Source organism: Peromyscus leucopus, chromosome 2, assembly GCF_004664715.2.
Source record: "Peromyscus leucopus breed LL Stock chromosome 2, UCI_PerLeu_2.1, whole genome shotgun sequence".
Lineage (NCBI taxonomy): Eukaryota > Metazoa > Chordata > Mammalia > Rodentia > Cricetidae > Peromyscus > Peromyscus leucopus.
Genome location: NC_051064.1, coordinates 152758065 through 152785094, shown reverse-complemented (window position 1 = coordinate 152785094; position 27030 = coordinate 152758065). Strand labels below are relative to the sequence as shown.

Genomic DNA, 27030 nt, shown 5'->3' with positions numbered 1-27030 from the left:
ATATGTGGAGGGAGCTGCTTGTCTTCTAGACCATGAAGCTAAGAACCATAATGGATGAATCTGTGCGTTCAGGACCCAATCATTTCCCAAAGACCTCCACTTGAGCAAGCTACCCCTGGGCTTTGGGGGGATATTTCATAATCAAATCATAACATTGGTTTCCTCAGGGAATCATATACTTCTCAAGAAATGATGCCAGAACAATTAGACACACATGCAAAAAAATTACCTTCAGAGCGGGGAGATGGCTGGGTGGGTAAAGGTGCTTCCTGGGTTCAATCTCTGTGACCCATACAGAGGAAGGAGAGAATAGACTCCTGCAGTTGTCCCCTGACTTCCAGATGTGTGCCACCTCACCCCTCACAATACATTTTTTTTCAAGATGGGGTTTCTCTGTGTAACCCTGGCTCTTCTGGAACTCAATCTGCAGACCAGGCTGGCTTTGAACTCAGAGAGATCTACCTGCCTCTGCTTCCCGAGCACGGGACTAAAGGTGTGCGGCACCACTCCCAGCTACAATACATTTTTAAAAGTCATTTTCAAAAATAAAATTAAATGAATCAGCAGTTAAGAGTGTTTGTCACCGTTGCTGAGGATCTGGGTTTGGTTCCTAGCACCTGCACAGTGGCTCACAACCATCATAACTCCAGTTCAGGGGATCTGATGCCTTCTGACCTCTGAGCATACCAAGCATGCATGTGGTGCGCATACATGCATGCAGGTAAAACACTCATACACATCAAACAAATAATAAATAAATGCACCTTCAACATACAAATATTAGCCCAAGATAGATACTATGTAAGTTTTCTTTTTTGAAAAGATTTATTTTTGTTTATGCTTATGTATGTGTTTATATGAGTGTGTTCTGTGTGTGTAGGTGCCCAGAGGAGCCAAAGAGGGTGTCAGATCCCCTGGATCTGGAGTTATAGTTGTGAACCACCTGATGTGCGTGTTGGGAGTTGAACTCTGTTCCTCTGCAAGAGCAGCCAATGCTCTTAACCACTGAGCCATTACTTCAGCCCCTCAATTTTCTTTTAAAAATGGGCTTGATGTTGTGCTGTCCAAACTTGCCCACAACTTCTGGGCAATCCTCTTATCTCATTCCTGAGTAGTTGGGACTGTTGGTGTATATCTTTGGTCTAAACATAAATATGTAAAATTTAGAGAAAATAGTGTAGAAAGTTTTGGCTTTGAGTTAGGCAAAGATTTTTAAAAGTGTAACAAAAATGGAAACAAATTATAAGGAGGTTGTTAAACATAAATGTGGATACTTTAGCAGGGGTGGTAGGGGATGCACACCTTTAATCCCAGCACTGGGAGGCAGAGGCAGGCAGATTTGAGTTTGAGGCCAGCCTAGTCTACAGAGTGAGTTCCACGACAGCCCCAGCTACAAAGAGAAACCCTGCCTCGAAAAACTAACTAACTAACTAACTAACTAAATAAATAAATAAATAAATAAATATATATGTGGATACTTTAAAAAACATAAGGGACTCCGGTAGGGGATGGCTTGGTTGGCAGAGTGCTTGCCTAGAAGACATAGCTCTGGGCACTGTCCACAGCATTGCATAAAGTGGGGTGGGGTGGGGGTTGTGCATACCTGTGACCCTAACATTAAGGAGGTAGGGCAGAAGGATCGTAAGTTCAAGTTATCTTCAGCAACTTACACAGCAGGCTCAAAGCTAGCCTGGGCTACATGAGACCCTGTCTCAAATTTAAAAAAAAAAAGACATAAAATGTAAAGATGGGTTAGGGTGAGGTTCAGTGGCAGAGCACTTGCCTAGCACTCTCAGACCTGGATTAAATTCCATTACTTAACAAGTGAAGGAACCCTGACAGCCTGAGTTCAATCCCCAGCACCCACATAATGGAAGGAGAGAACCAACTCCTACATACTGTCTTCTGACTTGCACATGAGTGTCATGGCATGGTGCACACCCATACCACACACATGCGCTAAACAAATGAATACAATGAAAAAAGATAATTCCATAGCATACCAAAGAGAAGAACAACGGAAAGAAAAGGCAAGCAGGATACTGAAAGAATATATGCACACACCACGTGTGCCTGATGTGGCAGAGGAGGGAGTCCTGCCTAGGGTGTTTGATAATCTGTGGTAGTGAGAGCCTTGTCAGGCTCCTGAATCTGAACAGGCTCACATTCTGATGCCATTCAAAGCACAATTTCATCTTAACGAGTTCCCATTTCCAGGCTCACAGCCTCTCCCCACACGCATACCGGCTGCAGTCCTAGCTGGGCCAGATGCTCTACTCTGAGCTGCACTCATCTTCAGGTAAAACCCTGTCATCATGCCTGGGACAAACTGGGCAGGTGAGCCCCAGTTCCCTCACACCCTCCACCTGAAGAGACAGTAGCTGCGGGCCAGGACAAGGATTCCCATACGCAGGTCCTGTCCTCTAGGTTTCTGGATGCCACCTATTGGGAGGACCTCCAGAAGAGGCCTTGCTCCTCATTGCTGCCAAGACCCAGATTGAGAGGCAGCTGGGCCAACGCCTGGACGCCTTTTGGAAGAAATCCACCTTCAAGGCGAAAGGGTGAACGATCCCAGTGTGGTCATGCTGGCAGAAATGGGAAGAGAAATAGCAGAGCCTTTATGGGGAGTCAGCTGAACACTTTACGTTCTTCCCCAAATTGACTAAGCCATTTTCACAACATAAAATGAGCAAAAATGTAATTATTTCAAGGTGTCCTTCACCTCGAACTCACTCAAGGCCCACAGCTGAGGGTTTTTTTTTTTTTAAAAAAAAAAAAAAAACATATATTTAAAGCAAATATTATCGCAAATGACTACTCTGTAATTTGAATTAATTGCTTTGGGTTTTTTCTGGAATAAAATCTTTAAGGCAAACCTATAAAAGCCTTGGAGCCTAGGGCAGCTGTTTCTGCCATGGCTCATTTGCAGGGAGTCCAGCGTTACCCCACAGGTGACTGTGTGTGATCACAGAGTTATTTGGACAGAGGCTGCAGTGAGGTTAGCCCCTAACCCAAATCACAGTGTCCTGACCACACCTGGCTGGAAACATCCTGAGCCTTAGAGTGGCCCATACTCTACCCAGGAGGGTCTCAGGAGGGACCTGTTTCAGCCTCCTCATCTTTTTCTCTGCAGGATAAGGCTGTGGCTCAGCCAGGCCTGCTGGGGCTACCTCAGGGTCCCACATAGGAAAGAGAGTGCCAGGAGCATGCCGGGAGAGCACTGCTTCTGGATTACATGAAAACATGCAGTAGCTGAGAGTGAAGGAGGATGCTATGAAAGGAGGAAGGAGTGGCAGCCTCCCCTGTCCCAAGCTCCTCCCTTGGGTTCTCCTGTCCTTCTTGGAATGCCCTGCACTTGAGAACAGGAGGCTGGAAGTCCTGAGTAAGACAGTCACTGCAAGGCCCTGGAAGGGCTCTGTCCTTTAGAACCAGCTGCAAAAATATGCAGGGGGTGTGGACGTGGGGAGGGTCAATCAGACACCTCTGGGGACCCTGTGAGCTGTTTTAACAAAATAAGGGTGAAGGAGAGAGTTGGGGTAGAGGGCAAAGAAGTTACCTTCCCTCTGTGCATCTGAGTTACACCAAGCTGGTCATCTCCCTTCTTGCATTATCTTCCCCGCAGAAATGTCTGTTGCTTACCTTCCCTGTGTTGGGGGTGGAGTATCAGGGCTGTGATCCCCCCTACAGGATCTGGCTGGGTCTGGGGTCATGTCTACATAAATCCCAGAGAACACAAAGAGCAAGAGGAAAATTCCCCTGGGCTGGGGGTACAGCACCTAAACTCAGGATTAGCAAGAGCATTCCTGGGAGAAAGGATGTTGGGGTGACTACAATCAAGAATTGAGCAAGTTAAATTCCTAGCTTCCCTTCACCTCCCCATGGGGGCAACTGTTTTTCCCTCCTGTTAGAAAAATCCAAAGGTTTATTCTCCTGAAGCTGCAGAGGCGCCATCTTAGGGTTTCTTTTCACAGCAGTAAGTGAAGTGGTCACAGTTGCATGACCACGGCAACTCTTATAAAGGAAAACATGTAATGGGGTGGCTTACAGTTTCACATTTAGTCCATTATCATCATGGCGGAACATGGCGATATGCAGGCAGACATGGTGCTGTAGCTGAGAGTCTTACATCTTGATCGGCAGGCAACTGGAAATGAACTGAGTGTCACACTGAACTTGGGAAAAGGAGACCTCAAAGCCCACCCCAATAGTGACACACTTCCTCTATAAGGCCACACCTAACATAAATACATAACAAAGCCACACCTCCTAATAGTGACACTCCCTATGAGCTTACTTGGGGTGGGGGCAATTACATTCAAACTACCATAGACCCCCACCTCTCCAATATAGCTATTATAAGGCTGGTAGCCAGACCCCTCCAGTGGAGTGGCTTCCTGGGAAAGCCCCGGGAGACCAGATGAGTTCCTCAAAATAGCAGCATCCAGGATTCTGAGCAGCATCTAGTCATGGAGGTCAGAGATAACCAGCTCTGAATCCTCTGTCAGCTCCTAGTTATGGACATCCACCCAAGGAGAGATAGACATTTGGAGTATGCATGTCCTACATGAGGAGAGGAAAGTACTACAACCTTCAAGTTCCAAAAGCCAAGGACAGAGAAAATAATGTAGAAAACAACCAACAACACACTTCAAGAAAATTACCAGCCAGGCAGTGGTGGTGCACGCCTTTAATCCCAGCACTCAGGAGGCAGAGGCAGGCAGATGTTTGTGAGTTTGAGGCCAGCCTGGGCTATAGAATGAGTTCCAGGAAAGGCGCAAAACTACACAGAGAAACCCTGTCTCAGAAAACAAAAACAAAAACAAACAAACAAACAAAAAAAAAAAACCCAAAGGTTGAAGGTTCCAGTGTAGATGAAAAGAGACATCCACTCTAGGACACATGCTCAGGAAACAATGGAACATTTGAGACAGAAGATTCTCTTGAGTTTTCAAGAGCAAAAGTGAGTCACACAAAACCTGAGGTAGTAGAATTCTCCTTGAATTTCTCAGCTCTCCTGGAAGAAAAGATCATGGCCAACACTCTCTAATTTTGAATGAAAAATTCATCATCATGCTAGAATTCTATACCTAGCCCAACTATCCCCCTGCTATGCTGGGAAAAGACATCTTCAGACATGTAAAGTCCTAAAAGCATTACATCCCAAACCTTTCTTGTGCAAAGTCCTCATCCCACTGTTGTGTCCCTGGTACTTAAGCTTTCTAGGCAAGTCATGTAGCTTGCTAAATGCTGCCTTCCCACAAAGATGTGACCTCAAGGGAGATCAGAGGCCTAACTGCTGTGTTCTTAGGGCCTGTGACTGTGCCTAGCACATAGTAGGTATGAAATGACTTTTAATGGATATGTATGTGTGTGTATGTGTGCCATGGAAGCCAGAGAAGGGCACTGGACCTCCTAGAACTGGTGCTATAGAAGGTTGTGAGCCACCTTGTGTGTGCACAAGTGCCCTTAACAGCTAATCATCTCTCCAGCTCCAGCAATGACTCTCGTAGAAGGCCCACAGAGCAGCCTGCTGGGTACCTGATCTGGGCCAGTGCTATTTTCCTGTGCTTTCCCAGTGAACCCCTTGCCAGTGTCTGACCAAGTGTGGTTTACGTATTCTCTGACCTGCCCTGGTTGAGCTGTCACTACTTTCCCAGCTGTTGCCGGCAGCCCCAATCTACGTTCTGCTTTGGACATTTTTGGAATCACAAACAACATGACCTCCCATGAATGGCCTTCTTCAACTCTTCATGCAATTGCCAGGCTTCAAGGACATTTAGGTATAAGACTGCCCTCCCATTCACGGCCAACTGGTAACCCAGCAAGTAGATGGAGCACATTTTACTCACCCTTTGGAAAGAGTGGAGATATCTGGTCCTTTTTTGCTTCAATTTTGGGTATGAGTGTACATCAAAGGAAGGAAAAGGTTAACTTTAAACCTAGACAGCAGTAACCTCCAGCTGCAGGGAGAGCTGTGAAGAGTACACTCATATGCTCATCTTGTACCTGAGTGTCAGCCTTGGTGCCCATGTACTGTTCTCCAAGCTGTGTGAGGATGCTGGGACCTTGTGTGATCACTTTGAAAGTTAAAATAAAATAGAGCAGCTGTTACCTAATAGAACCTGGAAACCCTCACAAGCTTGGACCCACTAATGTTCCCTTGAGGTGGGGGAGTGCTCAGGAGCAGCACAATAAAGACACCACTACTCTCATCCCTGGGGAAACATTTGCGGTTAACAGGTGTGGGGAGAGGGAAGCTTTAAGTTGCTCCTGGTCCTAGGAATAACACCAACCTTGACTTTGGTGGGAATATTTCTTTGGCCTGTCCTTGGTGCCATGTCTGGGGTGAACAGTATTTACTCATGTCTGCCAGGAAAATTATCACAGTTCCTTAAATTTGAACGCTGATTTCTGTGGTAACTGTATTAAAATTTCAAATGCTGAGTAGTGATTTGTAAGTAACAACTTTATTAGGGTATGCCACACACTGTAACCTTCATCTTCTGGTAAGGTGAACAAAACAAACCTCAGCAGGTGTGGCCTGCACCTCACTACAGCACACTTTCATCACAGGGCACTCCACAACACACCCCCCCCCCCGTCTGTCTCTATGGATTTTCTGATTCTGCACATTTTGTAATGTGAGTCACATGGTGTGTGGCCTTTAATGATTGGTGTCCTTCACTCACCATGTTTCTGAGGTTCATCCATTTTGTAGCATGGGTCAGTGTCTCATTCCCTTTGAGGTCACACAATACTCTATTGTATGGATTCCTGCCTTTTGTTTATCTCGCTGTGGCTTTTAAGTTCCTCAGTCATTTCAGCATGGCTTTAAGCTTCTGTAGAGGTGTCCTCTCTAGCTGGACTCATTCCAAAAATCGGAAGACCTGAGGGACCTTGAACAACAGCTAACGGTTGACTGAGATCTCAGGAGAAGCCTAGCTTTCTTCTTCTTCAATATTCTTGACACCTATACCTGGCTCTGCTGGGCTGACACAGGCAAGACCATTTTGATGACCTCAGACAAACAGAAGAGCATCCACGATGGTAGAGAAAGGTGGTTATTCTTTCTTGAAAAAAGCGAGAGTGCAGACAGAATCACAGACATAGATCACACAGACACATGCACATGCAGAAATGCTGATCTGATTGGGAGGCAGCCTTCAATGAATGACATCATTCCTTGAACATAAATCTTGGTTTGTATGATTTATTTATGTTAAGAAACCCACATATGATGCTGAGTTTTCAATAGCTTTGTTTAAGTGATAGTTTTGCCTCTTTAGTGAAAGTTGGAGCGATGATAAACAGCTCCAGCTGTAAAAATTAAAGGCGGAAGGAAGCCAAGGTGATTATTATAGAGAAATGCTGAGTGGGGAGGGGCATCTGGCCCTTCCATCCTCAAAAATGAAAATTACCCTCTGCCACATCGTGCCACGAACAATTACCTGCTGTTTATTAATTAACCTCTTTTAAAAGTGCTACATTTCTACAAGAACTGTTATTTCTCTAATGTGAAAACTGGCTTATTCACGTTCACTAGAACCACTGTATCCCATGTGGTCCAGGCGTCATGGTCCAAGCTTCATGAACACTTAATGGACACTGTTTTTTCTTCTTCTTCGTTGCACATTTTATAATTAAAAATGCCTTACTAGAAGCTCAAGTACAGAGTATGCTGGTGTGTCAGAACATGACCTCAGTGTGTTTGTCCTCTGATGAGCCCCCCAAAGCTATTGGCTCAGGCATGAGGCCTCCCCTCAACCCCAGGCAGCCACACCCCAGCCCTGAGATGGGATGTCGGGAAGGGGGCTCCAGATTGCCCATGGAATTCTGGACTCAGGAAACACAGAGCTCAAGTGGCTGAGTCTGTCCTGTTCCAGGCAATCCTGGAGCTGCGGGGTGTGGGTGTGAAACACATAAGAAGTCCACAGTGAATGAACAACTGCCAACTGCTGGGACTGTGTGTCCTCACACACGGCTCCAACTGACCTCTCTTTGTCCAGCCAAGGGGCAGGTGCTTTCCAGAGTGTCAGCTCAGAAGCCCCAGGATAAACCCTGGGCTCTGTAGGAATTGAAATAGCAGCAGGAGGGAAAGGGGCCCTTACCTCAGCTGTCTTTGATCCACAGAACTGAAGGGAGCTCTTGGGAAGTGCAACCCTCCCTGGAAGGCTATTGCCAGGGTACTTCCAGGTGCACTCACCTCAGGTTGCCAGGGAACAGCAGCTCTGGAGAGCTGAGGAGCTGAGGGTCCCAAAGAAGTGTGATCTGACTGGTCCTCCTATCAACCTCCCCCCCCAACACACACACACACACACACACACACACACACACACACACACGACAACAATTGTCTTCTTGCTACCATAATCTTAGCTCTGCATGGTGTGCTTGGAAAGTGTCTAAGAAACGTTTCCTGTGGAGACATAAACATGTGCTCCTTCCTTATAGGACTCCAAACTGACATTGAATCCCATTGAAGTCCAATGTGGGGACCCAAGAGAGCATAGGTGAGGGGTTACTTACAGGAGTGACTCCCCGAAAGCAGCTGCACCACCAAAAATTCTCACTCCAGAATGGATGACTTCCCCATGACTGTACAGACAGTTTGTCCCCCAGTCTTTATACTTCAGTTCTCGGAGATCACCTGCAAATAGGGTAGAATTACATACAAAAGGTAGGAGTGCCAGAATCTCTGATGATGCAGGTGCATGACCCTCCTCACTCTCACCTGTCCACAAAGCCAGGTGGGTCTCCTGCGAGTAGTCAAGCTGCTTTAATGAAAATGGCTTTGTGCTGGCCTAGAGGATCGTTTCTTCAGTGAGGGCAGGACCCACCCCAGCCCTCCTCAGTAGACACCATCCCCACCCCCACTAATATGGGATGTACATCTGTTACAGTTATGAAAACCATCTCCTCCATGAATGAGGGAATGCTCACGCTAGGCCCAGGCATTTTCACCGCGGTTCCACACATGGTAAATCCTCACTGAGGTAGCAGGTGGGGCTTTAGATACACCATGCCTAATAATACAGGTGTGTCTTCTGCCCCAGGTTACCTTCCTTTCTTAAGGATCCTCAGTGCCAAGCTAACAAGCCAGGCTCTGGCAGTCAGGAGGGATGAAAGCAGGATGCCAGTGAGCCAAGGTCAGGAAACCAGGCAAAGCCCCCAGAATTCACTGCTGCCTCTGTCCTGCTGGGCTTTTCCATTTGGGGCTTGGGCACAGGTGGGGAGCAGGCACCTTGTCCCTGGAGGACATGGGCCACTGATTCTATCACCTTTAGTGACTCTGCAGAACTGGTAATTTTTTCCCAGCCTCAGGCCATACTGGTCTCTGCCCTTTTCTTGCCGGCTCACAAAGCATGTCTCCACAGCCACTGTTCTGCTGTTATTGGTTTAGTAGAAAGCAGGAGGAGGAGGAGGAGGAGGAGGAGGAGGAGGAGGAGGAGGGAGAGTCTGGTTGGGCATCTCCCTGGACATCGAAGTCCCCTTTCCTCCTGCTCTCAGTTTCTGGATCAGCGGTCTTGGGGATGGAAGGAAAGATGGGAAGTTTTACTACTCAGGGATTCCTCTTCTCCTGCTGGCCAGGACTTGCACCCTCCCCCAGAGGGAGTTCTGTAGAAGTCTAAGTCGGGGCTCAGTCCCTCTCCAGTACCCACCACACATGCCAGGCCAAGGCAGCCAATGGGAGCTGGGGTGTATTTGGGGAGGGCCGGTGTTTCCCTGAAGCTGTTGGAGCTGGAGCATCGGTAGGCTGTTGCTCTCCCGGCAGCCCCTACAACCCCACTCACCCTCTTTAGGATTTTGAGTGCTGGATGGGGAGGCCTTGTTGTTAATTTTTCTGGCAACTCTATCCCAGACAAGGAAAATAACCGAACAAATCTTTTCCTGGGCCAAGAGGGGACACTCTCAAGTCCTCCACGCAGCAGAAGGGAGGGAGCCGGGAGAGTGCACAGGGATGTCCAGGTAGACCTAGAGCTACAAGAGAAAATTCCTCTCTGAACACTCTTTCTGTTGGCCTAAAACTGTGGCTTAGGAGGGTGGGCTGCACTGTGCCTCCTGCTAGCCTTCAGCCAGGCTCTGCAACTAACCGTTCTTGCCTGCCAGTCACGCAAGAACTCCGAAGAGAAGTGGCCCCAAGTCACAGAAAGGTAACCAGAGCAGTAGAAATACCTTGCAGCTCCCACCCAACAGTTGCAGCTGTGGGATGCAGCGCCACACAAGTTCAAACACAAAATTGGGTTTCCAAACTGAGTGTCAGCAGTATGTGCCAGTTTGCCATTGAATCAGTAAGCAGTAGGAGACTTTGCAAAACGAAATGTAGTTTCAGATTCAAGATGAGCCGCGTAGACTTGGTTGCTTTGCTCTACCCAGCTCTGGATGTCCCTGGGCAGGGAAGGCAGGCTCCTACTCCGCTGGGGCTGGCTCCTGAGCCTCTGCCGCCAGGCTGGAGAGACTCGCAGCTTGTTTTCGTTGCTGCCCCATCCTCCCTGCTCGCACTCGCTAGAAGCGGGAGCATCCTAGGGTGGCAGCGCTTGGGAGCCACGCGGGTGCCAATTGGCCACACTAGCTAGGCTCAGCTCATTCCTCGGCTCCTGGACATTACCTGCAACGAAGTTGCTGCTGCTGAACAAGGGCGGAGGGAAGGGACCTACTAGCTGCGCTGCTGCGAGGTTGGGGATAAGCACATGCCTCAAGGACACAAGCAGCACAAGCCGCAGATCCAGATTCGTTAGTGGATTTTCGAAGGTTTGGGGATCGAGAGGGAAAGCGTGAGAAACCGATTCCGTTTATTGCTCCCGGTGGCCACAGCCCCAACACAGTTGTAAAAGCCCTGGGCTTCACCACACTTGATCCGGCACATGGTGCTCTCCTGGTGGAAGGAATCCTCGGATCCTGGGGGGGGGGGGGGGGCTTCCACCGCCTTCTGGAGAGCGTTTTCGAAAGATATAAAAGCTAACTCCCTCCTGGACTCAAACGGAGAGGACGAGGGAATTCAGTCCCAATCTCAGTGCTTTTGGACAAAACAAAACAATCCCCCCACCATGTCCTCACTGCCAAGTATGCAGGCAAATGGCAAATTGTCTCCCATACATCACCCCAGCAAGGACTCAGGACCCGAAGTCTGACAGAAAAATTTTGCTGGAGTCCCCAGGCAGCTGCAGCACCCTGGCAAGGATGCCTGTGCAGGCCTCCAGGACATTGCCAATGAAGAAAGGACAAAAGTCACCTGGTGATCCAAAGAAGTCTATTCTGAACATCCGAGGTTTGTTCAACATCGGTTACAAGGTTATATTCCTGGGAAGTCTTGGTTGAGAGCGTCCCACACGACCCAGAGACCCACTTTGGAACCTAGGAATTGGTATTAGTCCTGCCAGGTCCCAAATCTTCATAGAGAACCCCTTGGACAGAAATTCTGACCATTGTCCTCGTGTTCTTGAGGTCATCCAGGTCACATCGAGGTTCCCTGGAGCTAGGAGAACAGATGGGTAAGGGGGTGTGTGTCTGAAAACAGCTCCAGGGTAGAGGACGTAGGCTGGAGGTCAGGTGCTGGGAAGTCACTCATTTGGAGCCACTTTACAGGCTTGGGTGGGGACAGTTCCTTAGGTATTTTGTACCCCCCATCCCAAGCCAGAACCAATCTGCAGGTAAGCTCCTTCTTGCCTCAGGCAGGAAGGTGACTTTACTCCCAACTCCCACATCCCAGTGCCCAAGTCTCTGCTCTATTTTTCCATCCATGCTGTAGTAACCAACCACCAACTCCAAAAAAGACATGGGAACACACCTCCATGGTGAAGAGACCCTTATCCATCCTTGCTTGGTGGCCTAGGGTGCCAGGGAAGAGTGAGGACTAGTGATGTGATTGAGATCCCCCCCAGCGACACCTCCAGCTCTCCCAGGAAGCACAGTGGCAACTGTAAGGAGCGGTGGTTTTATTTCTTTGCTACCATACAGGCTCCACAACGGGTAGCAGAGGTTGTCTGGACTGAGCACGTGGAGGCTGAATTCTGGATCGCATGGAAGAGTTTCATGAGCATAGAGGGAAAAAAGGGGCAGGTGATAACAGGAAACTGTGGTGGTAAGCACATCTAGCAAGGAGGCACAAGGGTCTGCAGTGAATCTCTGCCCCCTGGGAGGGTCTGAGAGGGATAAAGGTGATGTTCTGACCACTGTACTTCTCCAGAAGCTGGTTTCCTTTAGGAGGCCTGGCTAAGCCAAGGGACCGTGTAGACACAGTAGTAGGCAGGAACTTAGGGAATCAGAGCTCCCTAAGTGACCAAGGACCCTCTTCTGGTCCTTCTGCAGTCCCCAGAAGTGATCTGTTCTGGTTCTGCAGCCCTCCTCAGCTGGCTATAAGGGATGGAGCAAAGTAGAAATTGGTGGGAGTCTCTTCTCTAGCATACCCCTCCCCCACCAGCCACGAAGCTGGTTCCTGAACTTGGCCATATTAGCATTTGTCCAGCACAGGGAGCTATGTGGCCAACCCCACACACCTAGAGCGAAGTGGGCAGCACTTCTCACTACAGAGTCCACTGTCGCCAAATTCCCCAGAGCTTGGCTCAGTTAAAAAGTGGTTCTGAAAACATTTAGTAATGACCATTTCCTCCCCAGGACTTCCACTTGCCTAATTTGTTCCTCTAAGTGCTGACCCCCATCCCTGCTAAAACATTTCTTAGTGGGATGGAGGTACAGAACTGCCTCCAAGGGGGCCTGTGTCCGATTTTTCCTTGCTTTTCCACTCTCACTGAGAAATTCCTCCATGTCTGACCTCTCAGCTTTTAAGTCTGGCCACGCGGGGGCAGGGCCTGGCCAGGGCCAGTGCAGTGGCCTTTCAAGACCTGGAGGTCCTGAACTGAAGGGCCATTGCAGCACCTGGGGGTTTCCTTGGTCAGGAGGGAGTCAGCCTTGGTTCCTAGGCTTCCTCCCCGGCAGGCCATCTCCCCAGCTCAGAGGGTGGTGGCCAAGAGCCTGAAAGGCCTGCTACTGCCAGTTCCTCACACCTCCACCGGCCAAGGGTCAGCTCCTGGCTCCCATCCTAGGCTGATCTGGTCCAATCTGGCCCATCCTCCAGAGCAGAGATGGGGATCAGAGGAGGGCCCCATCAGACTCTAGAACGCCCTAGAAGCCAGGCCCTTCTGCCTGGGGGTGGGGGTGGGGGCTGCTCTGGCAGCCTCCAAGACTAGAGAAAAAGAAGCCAGGGCTGGACTAGGGTAGGGGAAGGGCAGGGGCCCTCGGTGGCAGAGAGCTCTTCATTAGCGTCTTTGTATCTTTCAGGTGTTCTCCAAATCTCCTTTAGGGTTACAGGTGAACAAGGGACACGTGAGGTGACCTCTGAGGAGAACTCTGTGATGTGCAACTCCAGTCAGGCTAAGCCCACAGGTCAGAGGACACTCGGGCTCCTTCTGTCATACCACGCCGTGGGGTTGAGCAGATACAGGGCCCTCCGAGGCCCACCGGAGAGGCAGCACTACTGTAGTCTGCAATGGAAGCCCCTCACCGAGACCTCCAGAGCCCAGTACTGTGCACCGAGCGAGCCAGCGGATCTGTGACTGAGCCCAGGTAGAAAGAACGAGAAAGGGAGAAGATGAGGTCCTTCCACAACAGGGCCTCCATCTGCGCAGCCAGCTGGGTGCAGGGCTAGGCACCCAGAGCTGTGGGTTCCTCAGAGACGTTTGAATCTCGGCAGGGAAGGGACTCCTCAGGTTGAAGGCTTGGCACACTGCTGCCGCTGCCCTGGGCTTTTTTTCTGGGTACTTTGGGCCCAGCAGCACTCTCCATTGGATGAGGGGGTCTATAGGAAGGACTCTCTGGGGACTGCCGTTTTAACGGGGTTGGGGTTCGGTGTGCAGATTTCAGTACTAGAAGACTGGTTTTACTGCACAACAAAGAGTGGGTGAGGATGGCGAGAAGCCCCACCTGGGAGGCGAAAGACCCAAATGGCGCCTACCCCTGCTAAGGCTCAGGTGACACCGTGACAGATCTGAATCTTGTTGCCTAGAGGGACCTTGGTATTCGGGAAGGGCGCCCAGGGCAGTGACCCAGCCCCAGCAGCGCCTCCGTTTGTTTCCAATTCAAACTCAAATTGTAGCCATACTCTCAGGAGGAATCCACACTCACCCCATTAGGCCTCTTAGTTGGGGCCACCCTGCTCTTGCCCGACCAGGCCCCTCGCCGGCTTGAGCTCCGAGTCTGGAGGCTTCGGGGACAGAAGCGCCAGATCTTTTCCAGCCGGCACTCCTCCACCTGTGCCTTGGGTTCTCCAGCCCAAATCGCACCTGGGCCGGGAGAAGCCTAAGGGATGTGTCCGGGAAGGACCCCGGCTCCCGAAAGTGGCCTAGCTCCGGCGCTTCCGCACTCGGTACTCACCTGGGGGCCGCAGCCGCAGCCCAACGGGGCGCGGAGACCGGAGCGCATGGGCCCACCCCGGAGGCGCAGAGGTGCGGGACACCCCGGGGCAAGACGTCTGGCCTTGGTACGGCCGCCCCCCGACGCGGGGCGCGCTGCCCTCAGCCACCGCGCCCGACCGAGGACCGACGGGGTCCAGCGCCGCTCGGCGTCCCGGGCGGTGGCAGAGCACGGAGCTGGCGGCGCCTCGGCTGTTTGTTTTTGAGCCGCGGAGCCCGAAGCTGCAGCCATGGGGTGGGGGTGAGGGGGAGGGGCGGGGGCGGGAGGCCCGCGGGGGGCGGCGGCCGGCGGGGGCTTCGGAGGAGCCGGGTTCTGGCGCGTTGGCCCCGACACCCCCTCCGCGAGCTCGGGGTGCAGGCGGGGACCGAGGGGAGTTCGGGAGGAGAACGCTCTGGGGCGACGGCGAACGAAAGCTTTTTAATTAGTAATAAAACGCAATAAAACGCAGCAAAACCAGCCCGAACCCGCGTCCGAACTATCAGCGCGTTTGTGGGGAAATCCGAAGAAGTCGCACAGAAAACCGCAGCGGCCAGTCTCCTTCTCCGCCCGGCTTTGGGCAGGAGCTGCAGCGCTGCGCGGGACAGGGCGGGGGAACGGTCACCTCGCCTCCAGGGCTACCTGGGTCCTTTTAAAGTGTCCAGGGTGCGGGCCCCGGGCGGGAGCGACGAGCACAGAATGTTTTCTTAAAGGGCCAGTTCCGAGCTGTGCTGAAAAGGGGGGGGGAGGGGGGAGAGAGAGAAGTGAGGTGAAGACCGAGAAGGCATCGGAGAGCCCCCCAATCCCGCGCCGAGGCGGCAGCGGCGGCGGCGCGACGAAGAGGATGATGAACACATTGCAAAGTTTTTTTGGCCCCGGCGAGGGGTGTCAGATTGAGTGCTCTGTGCGCATGTGCGAAGGTGTCCAAACTGACAATGCTAGGGAGATGAAGATAGTGTGTAGCTGCTTCTGGGCTCAAGGAGGAGGAGAGAGATTCCGCGAGCCGACACCATGCGATCCAAGGCGAGGGCGAGGAAGCTAGCCAAAAGTAAGTCTCCCGCGCTCGACCGCGCCGCGTCGCCGGGCCCGGGCCGCGGGGCCGGGGTACCGGGGCCAGGGGTGCGCGTCGGGGCGCGGTCGGCGCGCCTGCGGCTCCGGCCCCCGGTCTACCGCGCGGCCCGGGGGCTGCTCCGCCTCCCGTGCTCCGGGGCGGCCGGGCTCGGCGCGGAGGCTCGGGGCGCCCGGGCCGCGCGCTCCCCGAAGGCGCCGGCCCCCTCCCCGCCGAACCCCCTCCCCCCACAGTGTCAGGCGCTCGGGCCCGGGAACCCGAGGCGCGCGGTGGGGGCCGGGGAGGGGGGCGGAGGGGAGGGCCGGGGGTGGAGGGGAGAGAAAAGCGAAAGTTAGCGAAAAGTTGACGAAAGGGGAGAGTAACTTTTCCTCTCGCTCGCTCTCTCCCTCTCTCTCTCCGAGTGGCTCTCAGTCCTGGTCAAATCATATTCCGGGCTTTTGAAATAGTGGGCGCTAGAGCACCGCCTTTGGCGTCCGCCAGCCGGGCTCAGAGGAGGGAGACCCCGAGCCGGGGAGGGGGCGGAGGAGGGGGCGCGGGCCGGCGCCCACCCGGCTCCCCGGGAGCAAGGGCAGGGTTGGCGCAGGCAGGACGGCCGCAGCCGCTGGGGAAGCAACATGGAGACTTTTTCCTGCGCTCGGAACTGTGGTGGTGAAGTTTATTCCCAAGTGGTGCCCCGCGTGGTGGCCGGCGCTCCTCTGTAACTCCGGCAGTTCGCTCGGGCCGCCCAGTGCCGGTGCCTCCGGCAGCAGGGTCCCCACCAGCCGCTTTGCGACCTGCCGCCCTTCCCCAATTGGCCTCGCTCCGACTCTCCCGCACACGGTCTCCCTGGCACCCGTGAGGCCCAAAGGGACGAACTGCCCGGGCGAGACTGCCAGGGCCCGGGTCTTACTTTCTCTTTCGCTCCGCCCTCGGCCGAGCCTGGGGCTCTGCGCGCAGCCAGCCGCGGGCCAGTCCCCACCGCTGCCCGCGAACTCCCGCCGTCTGCACCACCGCCACCGCGTCTCCCGGAGCAGTCCGCGCGCCCTCCTAGCCCGGCGCCGGCGCCATCCGCTACGAATCGGGCCGGGGGCTTCGGCCCTTGCAGCCAGCAGGTGGGGACCGGCTGCACCGCGGCAGGGGAAGCGCGGCTTCAGCAGACCGGGCCATGGCCCGGTTACAGCGAAGCGGCGAGCGCTGTGCGCAGAGGATACGAATCGCTCATCCCTGCCGCCCCCTTCTCTACCGCTGGCCCGTGAAAGGGGCGCCCGGCACGCTGGCTCAAGGTCCCTGCCTGATCACCAGGCAGTTCGGTCTGCCCCTCCAGGGCTGGATCCTGCCTGGCTTGGCCTCTCGGCTTCCAGAGCCGAACTCTAAAAAGCATGAGCCCAACGGGTGTGGGATTTGCGATAGTTTTCCGAAGCCAGGCGCTTTCAGCTCCGGACCCTGCCGAACTTGGCCCCACCGCGGCCCCAGCTGCCTTAGGCCGCGCGCCCACCCTACAGGGAAAAGCAACTTCCAGCCTCCACCAGGCTTCCCCGGGCTCTGCGGTTCGTGGCCCCTTGGTTAGGAGCCCCTTTCCCGCCGAGCTCCCTGGCCAGCTGCCCTTGACCTCGGCCTCCTGGGCCACCCATGACCTCTGACCCCTCTTGGTGCGAACAAGGCCAGTAGTTGCCCAGAGGATACGAATGAGCTGTGTGCATACTGCGTGACTATCCACGACGCACGGAGCGGGTGTGCTGTGTACTGTTAAGAGTCTGGTGGGCACCATGGAGTTTTCAGAGTCTCAACCCCCTGGCTGCAGGCTGGGCTGGTCAGGCTCTCGCAGAGGAAGGACCCAGAGCTGGAAGGAGAAGAGTAAAGCTACTGCGCTCCTTTTGTCGCCGCCTTCGCTGCAAGCGAGAGACTGGCTGAGCGCACCCTGCGCGGCCCCGGAAACTTCCCAGAGGTCCACAGCCAGTCGGCGCCCTGCTGGGCCTCAGCTCAACGCCTGCTCCACCTCCAGGTGGGGAAGGTTACCTGGCCCCGGCCTTACTTAGGGTCGGAACGGGCTCCCGGCTGTGGTCTTGAGGCCTTTCCCGGAGGCCCAGAACCGGAGGACACAGCCGGTGGGAGTGCACTGTTGAGGATTCTCTTTGCCGGGCGTCCTTAGAAGCTGCCCAGAGTCCCCGCTTGGGTGTCACCCCGAGACAAGGTTCCAGGCTCTGTGATTTAGTATTGCTGCCACCAAAGCCCCCTTAAGAAGGTGGTCCAGGCAGCTCGGGATGAAGACAGCTCAGGGCCTACCGAGGACTTTTGGATTTTATTGGACAATATTTTAAGCAGATGTGGCAGGCTCCTGGGGCACCTGACTCCATTACCTGAAGCAAGGATGATAAGCAGGCACTCAGCAGCCAGCCCAGCTGCCTCTTAGGCTGGCCAGCAGGGTCAGGGTCAGGGGAGGGAGCAAGGTCATGATGGTTCAGGGTTTTGCACTGTCCTTGCTTGTGGGCCCTTGAGCGGTCACTGAGACTGTACTGAGGACAGAAGGACATCTGGGCCAGTGGATGTGACCTCAGGACACAGGGTTTGGGAGGCCTGTCCCGGGTGTGCATCTTGAGGTGTAATTTCGTTTGTATTTCTTGGTAATCCTACTCTAGACATCTGTCTGTCTGGCTTACTCGAGCTGGGCCTTTTAGGTGCCCCCACTTGATAGAATTTAGGGGCCCAGAGTAGAGACTTATGTTGAGCTTTCTAAGGATAGAGGTGTCTGAGGCACCCCTACTGGGGACTGTGATTCAGCTGGTGGGAAACCTAAGCCTGAGGCAGGGGCAGAGTGAAGACAATTCAAGGCAGGGGTCCCCTTGCTCATCTTGGGCCCGTGCTCATCAGTAAGGACTTGAGGCTGTCCTCACCCTACATTTAAAAACGAATTTCTTAGCAATAGCTTATTCTTGCCACTGCTGTGATCCAGGTTGGCAGGAGGGGGCTTGGTTGGTGATGGTGCCCTCCTGACCTCAGTAACTACCTCCACAACTAGAACACTATAGCTAGGAACCCCGCCAGAGCCACGCTTAGAGAGCTGATTTCTACGGAGGCGACAGACCATGGTTCCAAACACCACACATCCCACCCTGCTAGGTGTGGGGCTTCGTGTGAGTGTTGTATATGTTGGGGGTGCTGAAATGCTAATTCAGTGCAGTAGTTGTGTGAAGCAGGTTGGGTTGAAGGAGGCCCAGCTCACGGCCTGTGCCCTTCCCTGTTGAGGCAAGCCAGGGCCTATGCTGTCTCACTCTTGCTCTTCTACCCTCTGCAGAGAAGTGAGAGCCCAGGAGACAATCTTTTCTCTGGGGCTGCAACAGCAGCAGGAACCTGTAGACGGGAATTGATTGCCTTGCCCGCTTTAGGCGAAAGGTGGAGCATGCTTGGTGGAGGGGCAGCCAGGGTGCGGGGCTGGTGGCCAGTGTGCCCTGAGGCTCTGTGCTGTGTGCCACAGGCCTCGCTTCCGCCACCCTGGGTTGGTGTTCAGGGTCGGAGGCCTGGTGTGTGTGGGTCTTGCCAAAGCCAGTTTGTAAAGCACGTGCTGGGTAGGTCCCCTCAGACTGTGCCCCAGGGTCTCTGACTGCTGCTGCTTCAGTAGTCTGGAAGCCTGGGAAGAACAGGTGCGGATTAGACCTAGCCTTTCCTCCTCCCGTTTCTGTGACCCCCACACCCCTACCTGGGTAGTGCTAGGGACAGAGAACTAAGTTATCTCTCTTTTTAGAGGCTATGTAAGGGTGGCAATGAGCTCCCCCCGCCCCCAGGGCGACACTGCCTCAGCTGTGACTGCTTACAGGGCTTCGGTGGGGCATGATTAGCCCTCTGTTTTATTCAATTAGGAGGCAATTAGGGATCCTTGGGGGAGGGGGCTGGTACTGGTAATTAAGGTTATGTATAATTAGAGTTACAACAAAATTATCCAGGATTAAAAATCTTTTGAGTAATTTCGTTAAAAAATTTCAAATAGCATTAAATACAATTTATCAGGTTTTGAATCAAAACCCGAAGCTCCGATAGAAGGCTCTGGGGAACAGCGTTAGCACTTTCCCTCAGGGAAGAACTTCGTGAGATGGAGGGAGTCTCTCTCTCTCTCTCTCTCTCTCTCTCTCTCTCTCTCTCTCTCTCTTTCTCTCTCTCTCTCTCTCTGCTTCAGCTTTGCTGAAAGGCAGCCTGGGTTAGGAGTGCAGATTCCTGCAGCCGGCTTCAGATTGCCAGTCCCCGGCACCTGCCCAGGGAACTCTCTTCAGGTGTCTCCCAGCTCCCTTCTCACAAAGCCATAGACAACTATGGAGCCTGCAGCCGTAAGTGTCCACACTGCACCAACTTATGCCTCTGACCTGACACCATGGCAAGAGTGCCTTTCTACTTGGGGGCCACCTTCTGGCTTCCTGGGTGTTCCTGCCTGTATTTCCAGACCCTTCCACCTGACCCAGAAATGCCCAGCCAAGGTCTCTGCCTGTAGTGTTCTCTGTACTCTCCTTTGGCTAACCTGCACTCGAGAATGCATACAGGTGTGCCCGCCCACCCCGGGTTTGAACTGGGGTGGGGAGAGTGGTCCGGGAAAACAAGATGGAGGGTAGCCCACATTGGCAGTTGCTCTGCCCTTGTTCTGTGTGGCACCAGCCTGGGAACAGACCCTCAAAGTGCCTGTGGGTGCCTTCCACCCTCCTGGGTAGGTGGGAGCCATCATCCCCTTCACTCACCCAGGGAAGGAAAGGAAAAATTATGGAACAGAGGGACACCTCCTCCAGAGGTAAGAGACCCCTAAATAGGTGCAGTAATTCATACTGTTACACGTCAAGTTCAAAACCTTCAAGGTTTCTCAGTATGGTACTGCAATCTATAGTTAATTCCATAGTGTTTTAACTAATTAATTAATTTTTTTTTAACATGTCAGGGTTAAAGCATCTCACGACCAATGCTTACTGTGGTCTGTTCTTAAGGTAGACTCCATGCATTATAACCCGTGAATGCAGCCGTCAGATTTATCCCCCACTTGCTTGCAGATTGGAATCCTATTTGCTCAGGGCTGGACTCTCCCCTCCAGGGAATGATTGCATAGCTTGTCCTCACCTGTCTGTGGGTACCCTCTCCAAGGGCAGATTCTAGGTAGCCAGTATTGACCAGGGATGACCTTGCCCTACCCCTCATTGCCTTCTGCCCAGTACAAGTACAGAAACCTCACATGGCAGTGTGGGAATGCCTGCTTACCCCCATCCCCAATCTACAGGGGGAAAATGCACCTATCTTCCTCAGGTAATTAGGGAGATGTGGTACCCCATACTGCTATTGCTGTCACCAGTAGACCTGAGCTGTAGGACCAGTGCACAGCCTCCGATATTGGCTGTTGTTCCTCAAAGCTGAGACCTCATGGCCAGAGCCACTGAGACCATTCTGGGCTCAGAGTGCCCTCCACTCTCGTGGTCCTGAAGCAAGGGATGGGCGTTCTCCCCCACCCTGTCTGACCACTCCCTGTTCTCAGACCTTCTCCCTGGAGGTGCTTCTCACAGGAGTAACAATGCCCTGAGCAAGCTGAAGACAGGAGTGCCGGCCACTTGAGGTACATATTTGTTTAATAGTTAACATTTTGTGTTTAAAAAAAAAAAAGGGAGGGAAGGCAGATTCTGGTGAAGGCTTTGCTTATTTTATATCCACTATAACTATTTCTGTCCATGAAAATTGGCTTAATTATATCAATGGAATGTTTCTTTTTCAATTCTGTATGCAATTAGTCCATCTTGCCGGCTGCAATTTATTTTAATAAAAAAATAAACCAGTGGTGTGTTCAGTTCCTCGTCCCCTGGGGACAAATGCGATTGGTGTGTTTAATTTCATTAAGTACAATGTGGCCTACTGGAAAAAATGTCTGAAATCAGCTTTATGCAGCTTAAACACTGGCATTTGAAACAAATCATTATTGCATTAGCTGTCATACTGGTAATTCTAGAATCTAAGGAAAAAAATATATTATGGCTGTTTTTATAACCCTTTGCAAATGCACTGTTAAAATAATTTATAATCATTTTAAAACATGGCTGGTCCTAGTGAATATTTCATCTCGTCTAAATATGGTTCTGCATTCTCCCGTGCACATTCACACCATCCCAACCCCAAGTGCTCATCCCTCAAAGCTGAAGTAGTAAAGCCTGTGTTTAAACAAACCCAATGGAGACAGGATCTCTTTCTCACCCTGGCCTGAGCCCCACACTTGAGAGTATGGGGTGTGGACACAGAGTTGTCAGAAACCCACTGCAGCCAGAGGGCACTCCATGGGGCAGTTAGTGCAGCCTTCTGGCTCAGGTGGGAAGGAAAATCGATACACCTATGTGTAGGCCTTTTTAGGTATGGGAGCAAAACTGGCCATATCCTGTTTCTGAGTGCAGCAAGCAGGGATGCACAGTTCACACTAGATTGCTGTTTGAGGGAGCGAGAAAAGTGCAGTCCTCAGATACTGAGCCCAGTATGGGGGTGCAGCCGAATAAACTTGGTGAGGGGGAGTGAAGATGGTCAGTGGAAAAATACATGCATCAGAAAAGGGGGCTCGCTCTGGGTCAGTGCTCGGTGGAGCATTGCATGTGCCTGTGTGTGTTTTCATGTACGTGTGCTGGATCTACATTGCCTGTGAAAGTCCTGGACTAGTCTAAGATGAGTTTGTAGTTGCTGAGAGGAGTGATGACTGATGCTGACTCCTTATTCCTACCGGTGTGCATTGAAGCAGAATCAGAGGGTCTTGGAGGCAGTGGGTGAGTGGTGAGGGAGGGAGGACTCTTAGGTTCTCGCTTCTTTCAGCTTCTGAGTCACGCTTCTAGGTGGTCTGAGAGATGGGTGGGAGCCCCTTCAATGTCTGTTCTCTTGCCAGTATGGCAGGAGCTCAAAGGATGTGTCTGTGCGTGATGGGGCCTGGATGCATGGTGTGGCCTTAAAGTCAGTCCATCCCCAGACAGAGGCAGGAGAGCTGTGACTCCTGGGGTAGTGTCCATTTCTCTGCCCAGGCATTCTATGAGACATTGTCAGGAAGAAAAAGCACCAGATGATTGAGTAGGACATCAGGGAGAAGGGCTGCTGGGATGTGAGAAGGTTTCCCAGGCCTCAGGGATTTCATAGGTAATTTTGCTTAGGCCTGCTTGAGGATGTTTCATCCTTTTCTTCAGCCTCCTGATTTACCTAGATGGAGTCAGGAAGACTTTGTTTGTTCCCCCTTCTGACATAGAATATATTCTATATGAATTCACCATTGACTGATGGTAGGGCATTTGGGGGAGACACAGCCATCTCTAGGTCTCTTGGTAGAGTGTCTGGGTCATAGAGTGTCTGGGCTGTGTCTGGTGTTGGCCTCCCCAGATCCCTGGCTCTGGGAGCAGTTCCCCACTGAAGTGACCTCCATATGCCTGCAGTTTGCTGTTCAGTCGGTACACTGTTGAGTTGAGGAGTAAGTGACTTTGTCTACTTTCCTACTTTAGAAAGAATAACAAAGCCAAAGGTGTCATGCCAATATCTAAGCCTGGCCCAAGAAGCTCTGGAGGCTACCCATGAGGGTTCATGTGTGCCTCTCCTGGCCTCCCCCATTCCCCCTGCACAGGCATAGGGGAGCATGCTGGGGACTGCCTTCTCTCTTCTCCTGTGTGAGAACTGTCTGTCCTTCTGTGATGCCTGAACTCCATTGCAGCTGGGATTTGCCAGGTAAGAGGTGAGATCACCTCAGAGAATAAAAGTCAGTTTTAACTGCTGCATCTCTGTGCCTGACTTTGCCCCCAAACACTTTTACATCCTTGCCTCACTCAGGGAGGGCTGCCTTGAAGGATCCGGAAAGGTCCGGTGTATTGTTTGGCCAATGCTGTGGCTGCCAGAATCACCCTCAAATATGACAGGGAATTAGAGCGCCCCCCCCCTTTCTGTTTGGAAATGGCTTTGTCATTCTTCAGCTTCCTACCCTGGAAGGCACTGAGGTCAGGCTGAGAGTGCAGACCACCATCAGCTCAGGACAGCTGTGGCACCCACTCTACTCCGGCAGGGTCCTGTTTTAATTCCAGCCATTTAGCCGTGTCTTGAAATAAAACATAACACAGATCATTCACTATTTCTTTCATTTTCCAGCTCAGAGGCACAGGTGTCTGGGCCTCTTGTGGACCTGTACAGAGGGGCTCACTGGGTTCAGAGCTAGTTCCTTTCATCCTTTCCCACATCCCACTGCCTTTCCGTCTCAGCCAAGCAAGCTTTTCCAACATTGCATCTGTCTTTGGGCTGACACAGCTGTTGGCATCTGCCAGTTCTTCCCTTATCAGAGGCCTCCCAGGTCCTTCAGGGGTGGGAGTCTTTGGTTTGTTCTGGCAGCTCCATCACTGTAAAGGCCTGCTCACCTTTCTTAGAAGCCCACCACAAGGTCTGTGGGTCGGCTGTGAGCTTGGTCTGAACTTGGCTCACTAGAGGTCCTTCCCCCACAGAATGGAGACTCGAATTCACTCAGAGAAAGGCTTTGCCTTTAATTCTGGGTACTCTGTACCAGGGTCTGTGCTTCTATGTTCAGGCTGCTCGGATGGGGAGAAGGCCTGAGCCAGACCAACAGCTTCCTGACCTTGCCTGTCTTACCAACCCTGACCTGTGCTGGTGGAGGATGTCTGGGCTCCACCTCTGCTTCACACTAGGAAAGCCATAAGAAGAAAGGGAAGGACATTTGCTGGAGACCCTCACTGCTTCTCTAGCCCCTGGGCAGGCAGAGACTCGGCATCTCTGCAGAGAGCGGGACTGGGTCAGCATGAAGAACGGGTCCTGAAAGCGATTGGGACTCTCTCGTGATGCAGTTTAATCCTGTGTCTATATTCACAAACTGACAGTCGATATTACACCAAAATACAGATTTACATAATAGATTCTGGTTGCTCCTTGCAGCCAGGTCTCCGAGGGAAAGGGGCACGAATTGAAAAGGCTCAGACATTTATATCTGCCCAACGGGCAGCCACAGTCTCCTCAGAGGGGCCCGGTCACATCAGTCCATAAAACATTTAAACAAAGAATGAAAATTACGCTCACCAGAGGAGCCCGAACGGTGACCACAGAGAGACCACGCAGTCCTAGGGCAAAGAGGAAGAGGACAGAGCTCCCTTGGGAAGCCTGGACATTAATCTCTGGCACCCCCACTGCCTTTTCCCTCCCCAGAGCCTCTGTCGAAACCCCACATGGAGGAAAAGCCACATGATGAGGTCTGCACTGGGCTCAGAATTGACATCTTTGGTGTATGCTGGCTCTATAGTGTTCCAGGCCACATTAGGAAGGGACTGTACAGGTCAGCCCTCTAGCACACTGGCCACTCTGCCAGGTCAGCTCCAGGTTCAGCACATGGGGTTCCTGGGTTGTCAGCATGCAGGCAATCAGCACACTTCCTACAGGTCCTGGGTCCCTGGTGGACACCAGAGAATACCTACTGATTCAAATAGAATAGCATGGCTTCAGGTGGCAGCAGCCAGCAGAGACATGGCCTGGCTTGGGGGTGGGGGTGCTACCGTCCTCTTTGCCACCTGCATATCTGAGTCAATGGCTCCCTGGGAAATTTCTGGCCTTTCTTCCAGGTCTCTCCCAGGCTTTTATTCCTGGAAGAGCTGACACATTCCTGAAGTACCAGAGTGTTCTGCTGGCCAGAGTCAACAGTGCTGGGGAGAAATGTAGCTCCTAAGGTAGATCCTTCATCTGGCGGACATGATGAGACTCTCCATACAGCATGTAGTCACATCAGGTGCGTACATGTGTGCTGTACGTCTGCACACACACACGTACACCGGTGTGCCAGGGAAGATCTGCTGCCTGAACGAGATTTGGGCCATAGTTTTGTTTTCCAGAGTTGCCGCTCGCTTCCCTGCCCACTTAGTTTCGGGGGACCCTGTGCCCTTAGGTCTGCGAGGTATGGAGACAGTTGTCGGCAGCTGGTACCAGGCCTGCCCTAGGACTGCTTGGCAGCTGACGGTCGTGAGAAAAGAAGAGGGGCCACGGCGATCTGTGAGTGAGCACTCTTCTGAGGTGAAACAAAGGGGAGATGGGGTTGTTTGGACAGTCTAGGGCCCTGGTGCTCACGTTGAGAAAAATTACAGAATTATGCTGCCAGTGTCAGGTTGCGAGATAATGACGTGTCTCTGTGTGAAAATATTAAATTGCAATAACATGCCGTGTGGGTGCCCCTTTGAATAGGGTATTCAGTTCCCAGCTCAGACTGAACGTGAGCTAGTGACTGACAGAATACAAATGGTGTCATGAGGCACGGGGGAATTTACAGCTGGCCCTGGTCTTCTTGATCGGTGTTTCTATCTCGGCCCACCTCGACACTCTTTCTTTTAATGAAACAACTTGATGATGCAGCTGATTATTTATTCATCGTGTTAGCAGGAGGAAACACTATCGGAGACAGATCAATTTTTCCCTGGAAGTGATTTGACATGACTTAAAACATAATGGCTGCTTTGCTGTGCTGGGTGGTGCCCTCAGACTGCCCAGAGTTCATTATCTTCTCAGTACTGCTCCCCGTCCATTTTGTGAAAATCCTGAGGGCCTGCTCCCACGCAGGAGTGTCAGTGTGGACAGCTGCTCTCTAGCGAGGCTGACTTATTTTGGATTTGGTGCAGAGGTGCACGCTGGATGGCTTCTTCCAGGCAGGTGGCAACAAGAAGTCAAGGTGGCAGGTGGAAGATTTTTAACGTCCCTGTGGAACCTGTGGGAGCCAAGCATCTTCAGTGAAAGCCTGCATTGATCCCTAATGCTTGAGACTTTTCAAGGGGCCTGTGTGCTAGAGTGCACCGTGGAGGGGCAGTTTGGTGGCTGCACATTTGGCTGAGTGCCCTTAAGACGAAAGTTCTATAAACTGTGCAAAGTAAGTGCTCAGAAGCCTGGGCAGATAGCCCCAGGAGACACTCTCCAGTTTCAGGACTGGGAATCAGAATTGCAAAGCAGAGGCCCTGAGTTTTAACTTTCCCTCCATCCGAGGTGTTAATCTTACCTTCCCAAAGGTTAGGTAAAGCCCCTGAAAGCAGCAGCTTGGGATTGAATCTCATCTGCTAATGATGGTGCCAGTGGCCTCAAGTTCAAGCACCCTCCCCCGCCCGCCTGGCTGCACCTGGTTCCTGGCATTGGCAGCCTCCATAGGGAACCCTTCTTCTCTCTTGTCCCAGCTCTCTTGTTGCCCAGGGTTTTAGGTTGCCTCCATCCCGACAGACTACCCTCGTTCAAAGGGGAACAGGAGCTGGTGACCATAGGTGGGGGGTAGGAGGTGAGGAGCCTGGGCCTTGCTGTCCTGGAGAGTTCCTCTCCCTGACTCACCAGACAGAACATGGAAGGAAGAATGCAGCCCTCGTCTGTCTCCATCGGGACCTGGATAGATGTGTAACCTGTGCTGGGCACTGGGAGGGAGGGGTACACAGTAGTCCTCTATCTGTGGGAAGGAGGAGTAGCCAGAGACAATCCCAGCAAAGCTGCTGTGGCCATGGCAGGACAGTTGGGCCTCCAGTACCCTGGTCATGTGTTGGTCACCTGGGAGCAGTCATAGCCTGGCCCAGGTACAGGGAAGGACACTTTGAGGGCCAGACCATAAAAAACCGAGCCAGCCA

At 52.4% G+C, this 27030-nt stretch overlaps 1 protein-coding gene across 1 annotated transcript in view; it reads left to right on the top strand.

The window, feature by feature from the left end:
• Positions 1–14731: 14731 nt before the first annotated feature.
• Positions 14732–27030, top strand: part of Prdm16 (PR/SET domain 16) — a 317111-nt gene continuing 304812 nt past the window's right edge. Inside the window, 1 exon segment of the mRNA XM_037203251.1 lies at positions 14732–15430. Coding sequence (XP_037059146.1) covers positions 15394–15430 — 37 coding nt within the window. The 5' untranslated portion in view covers positions 14732–15393.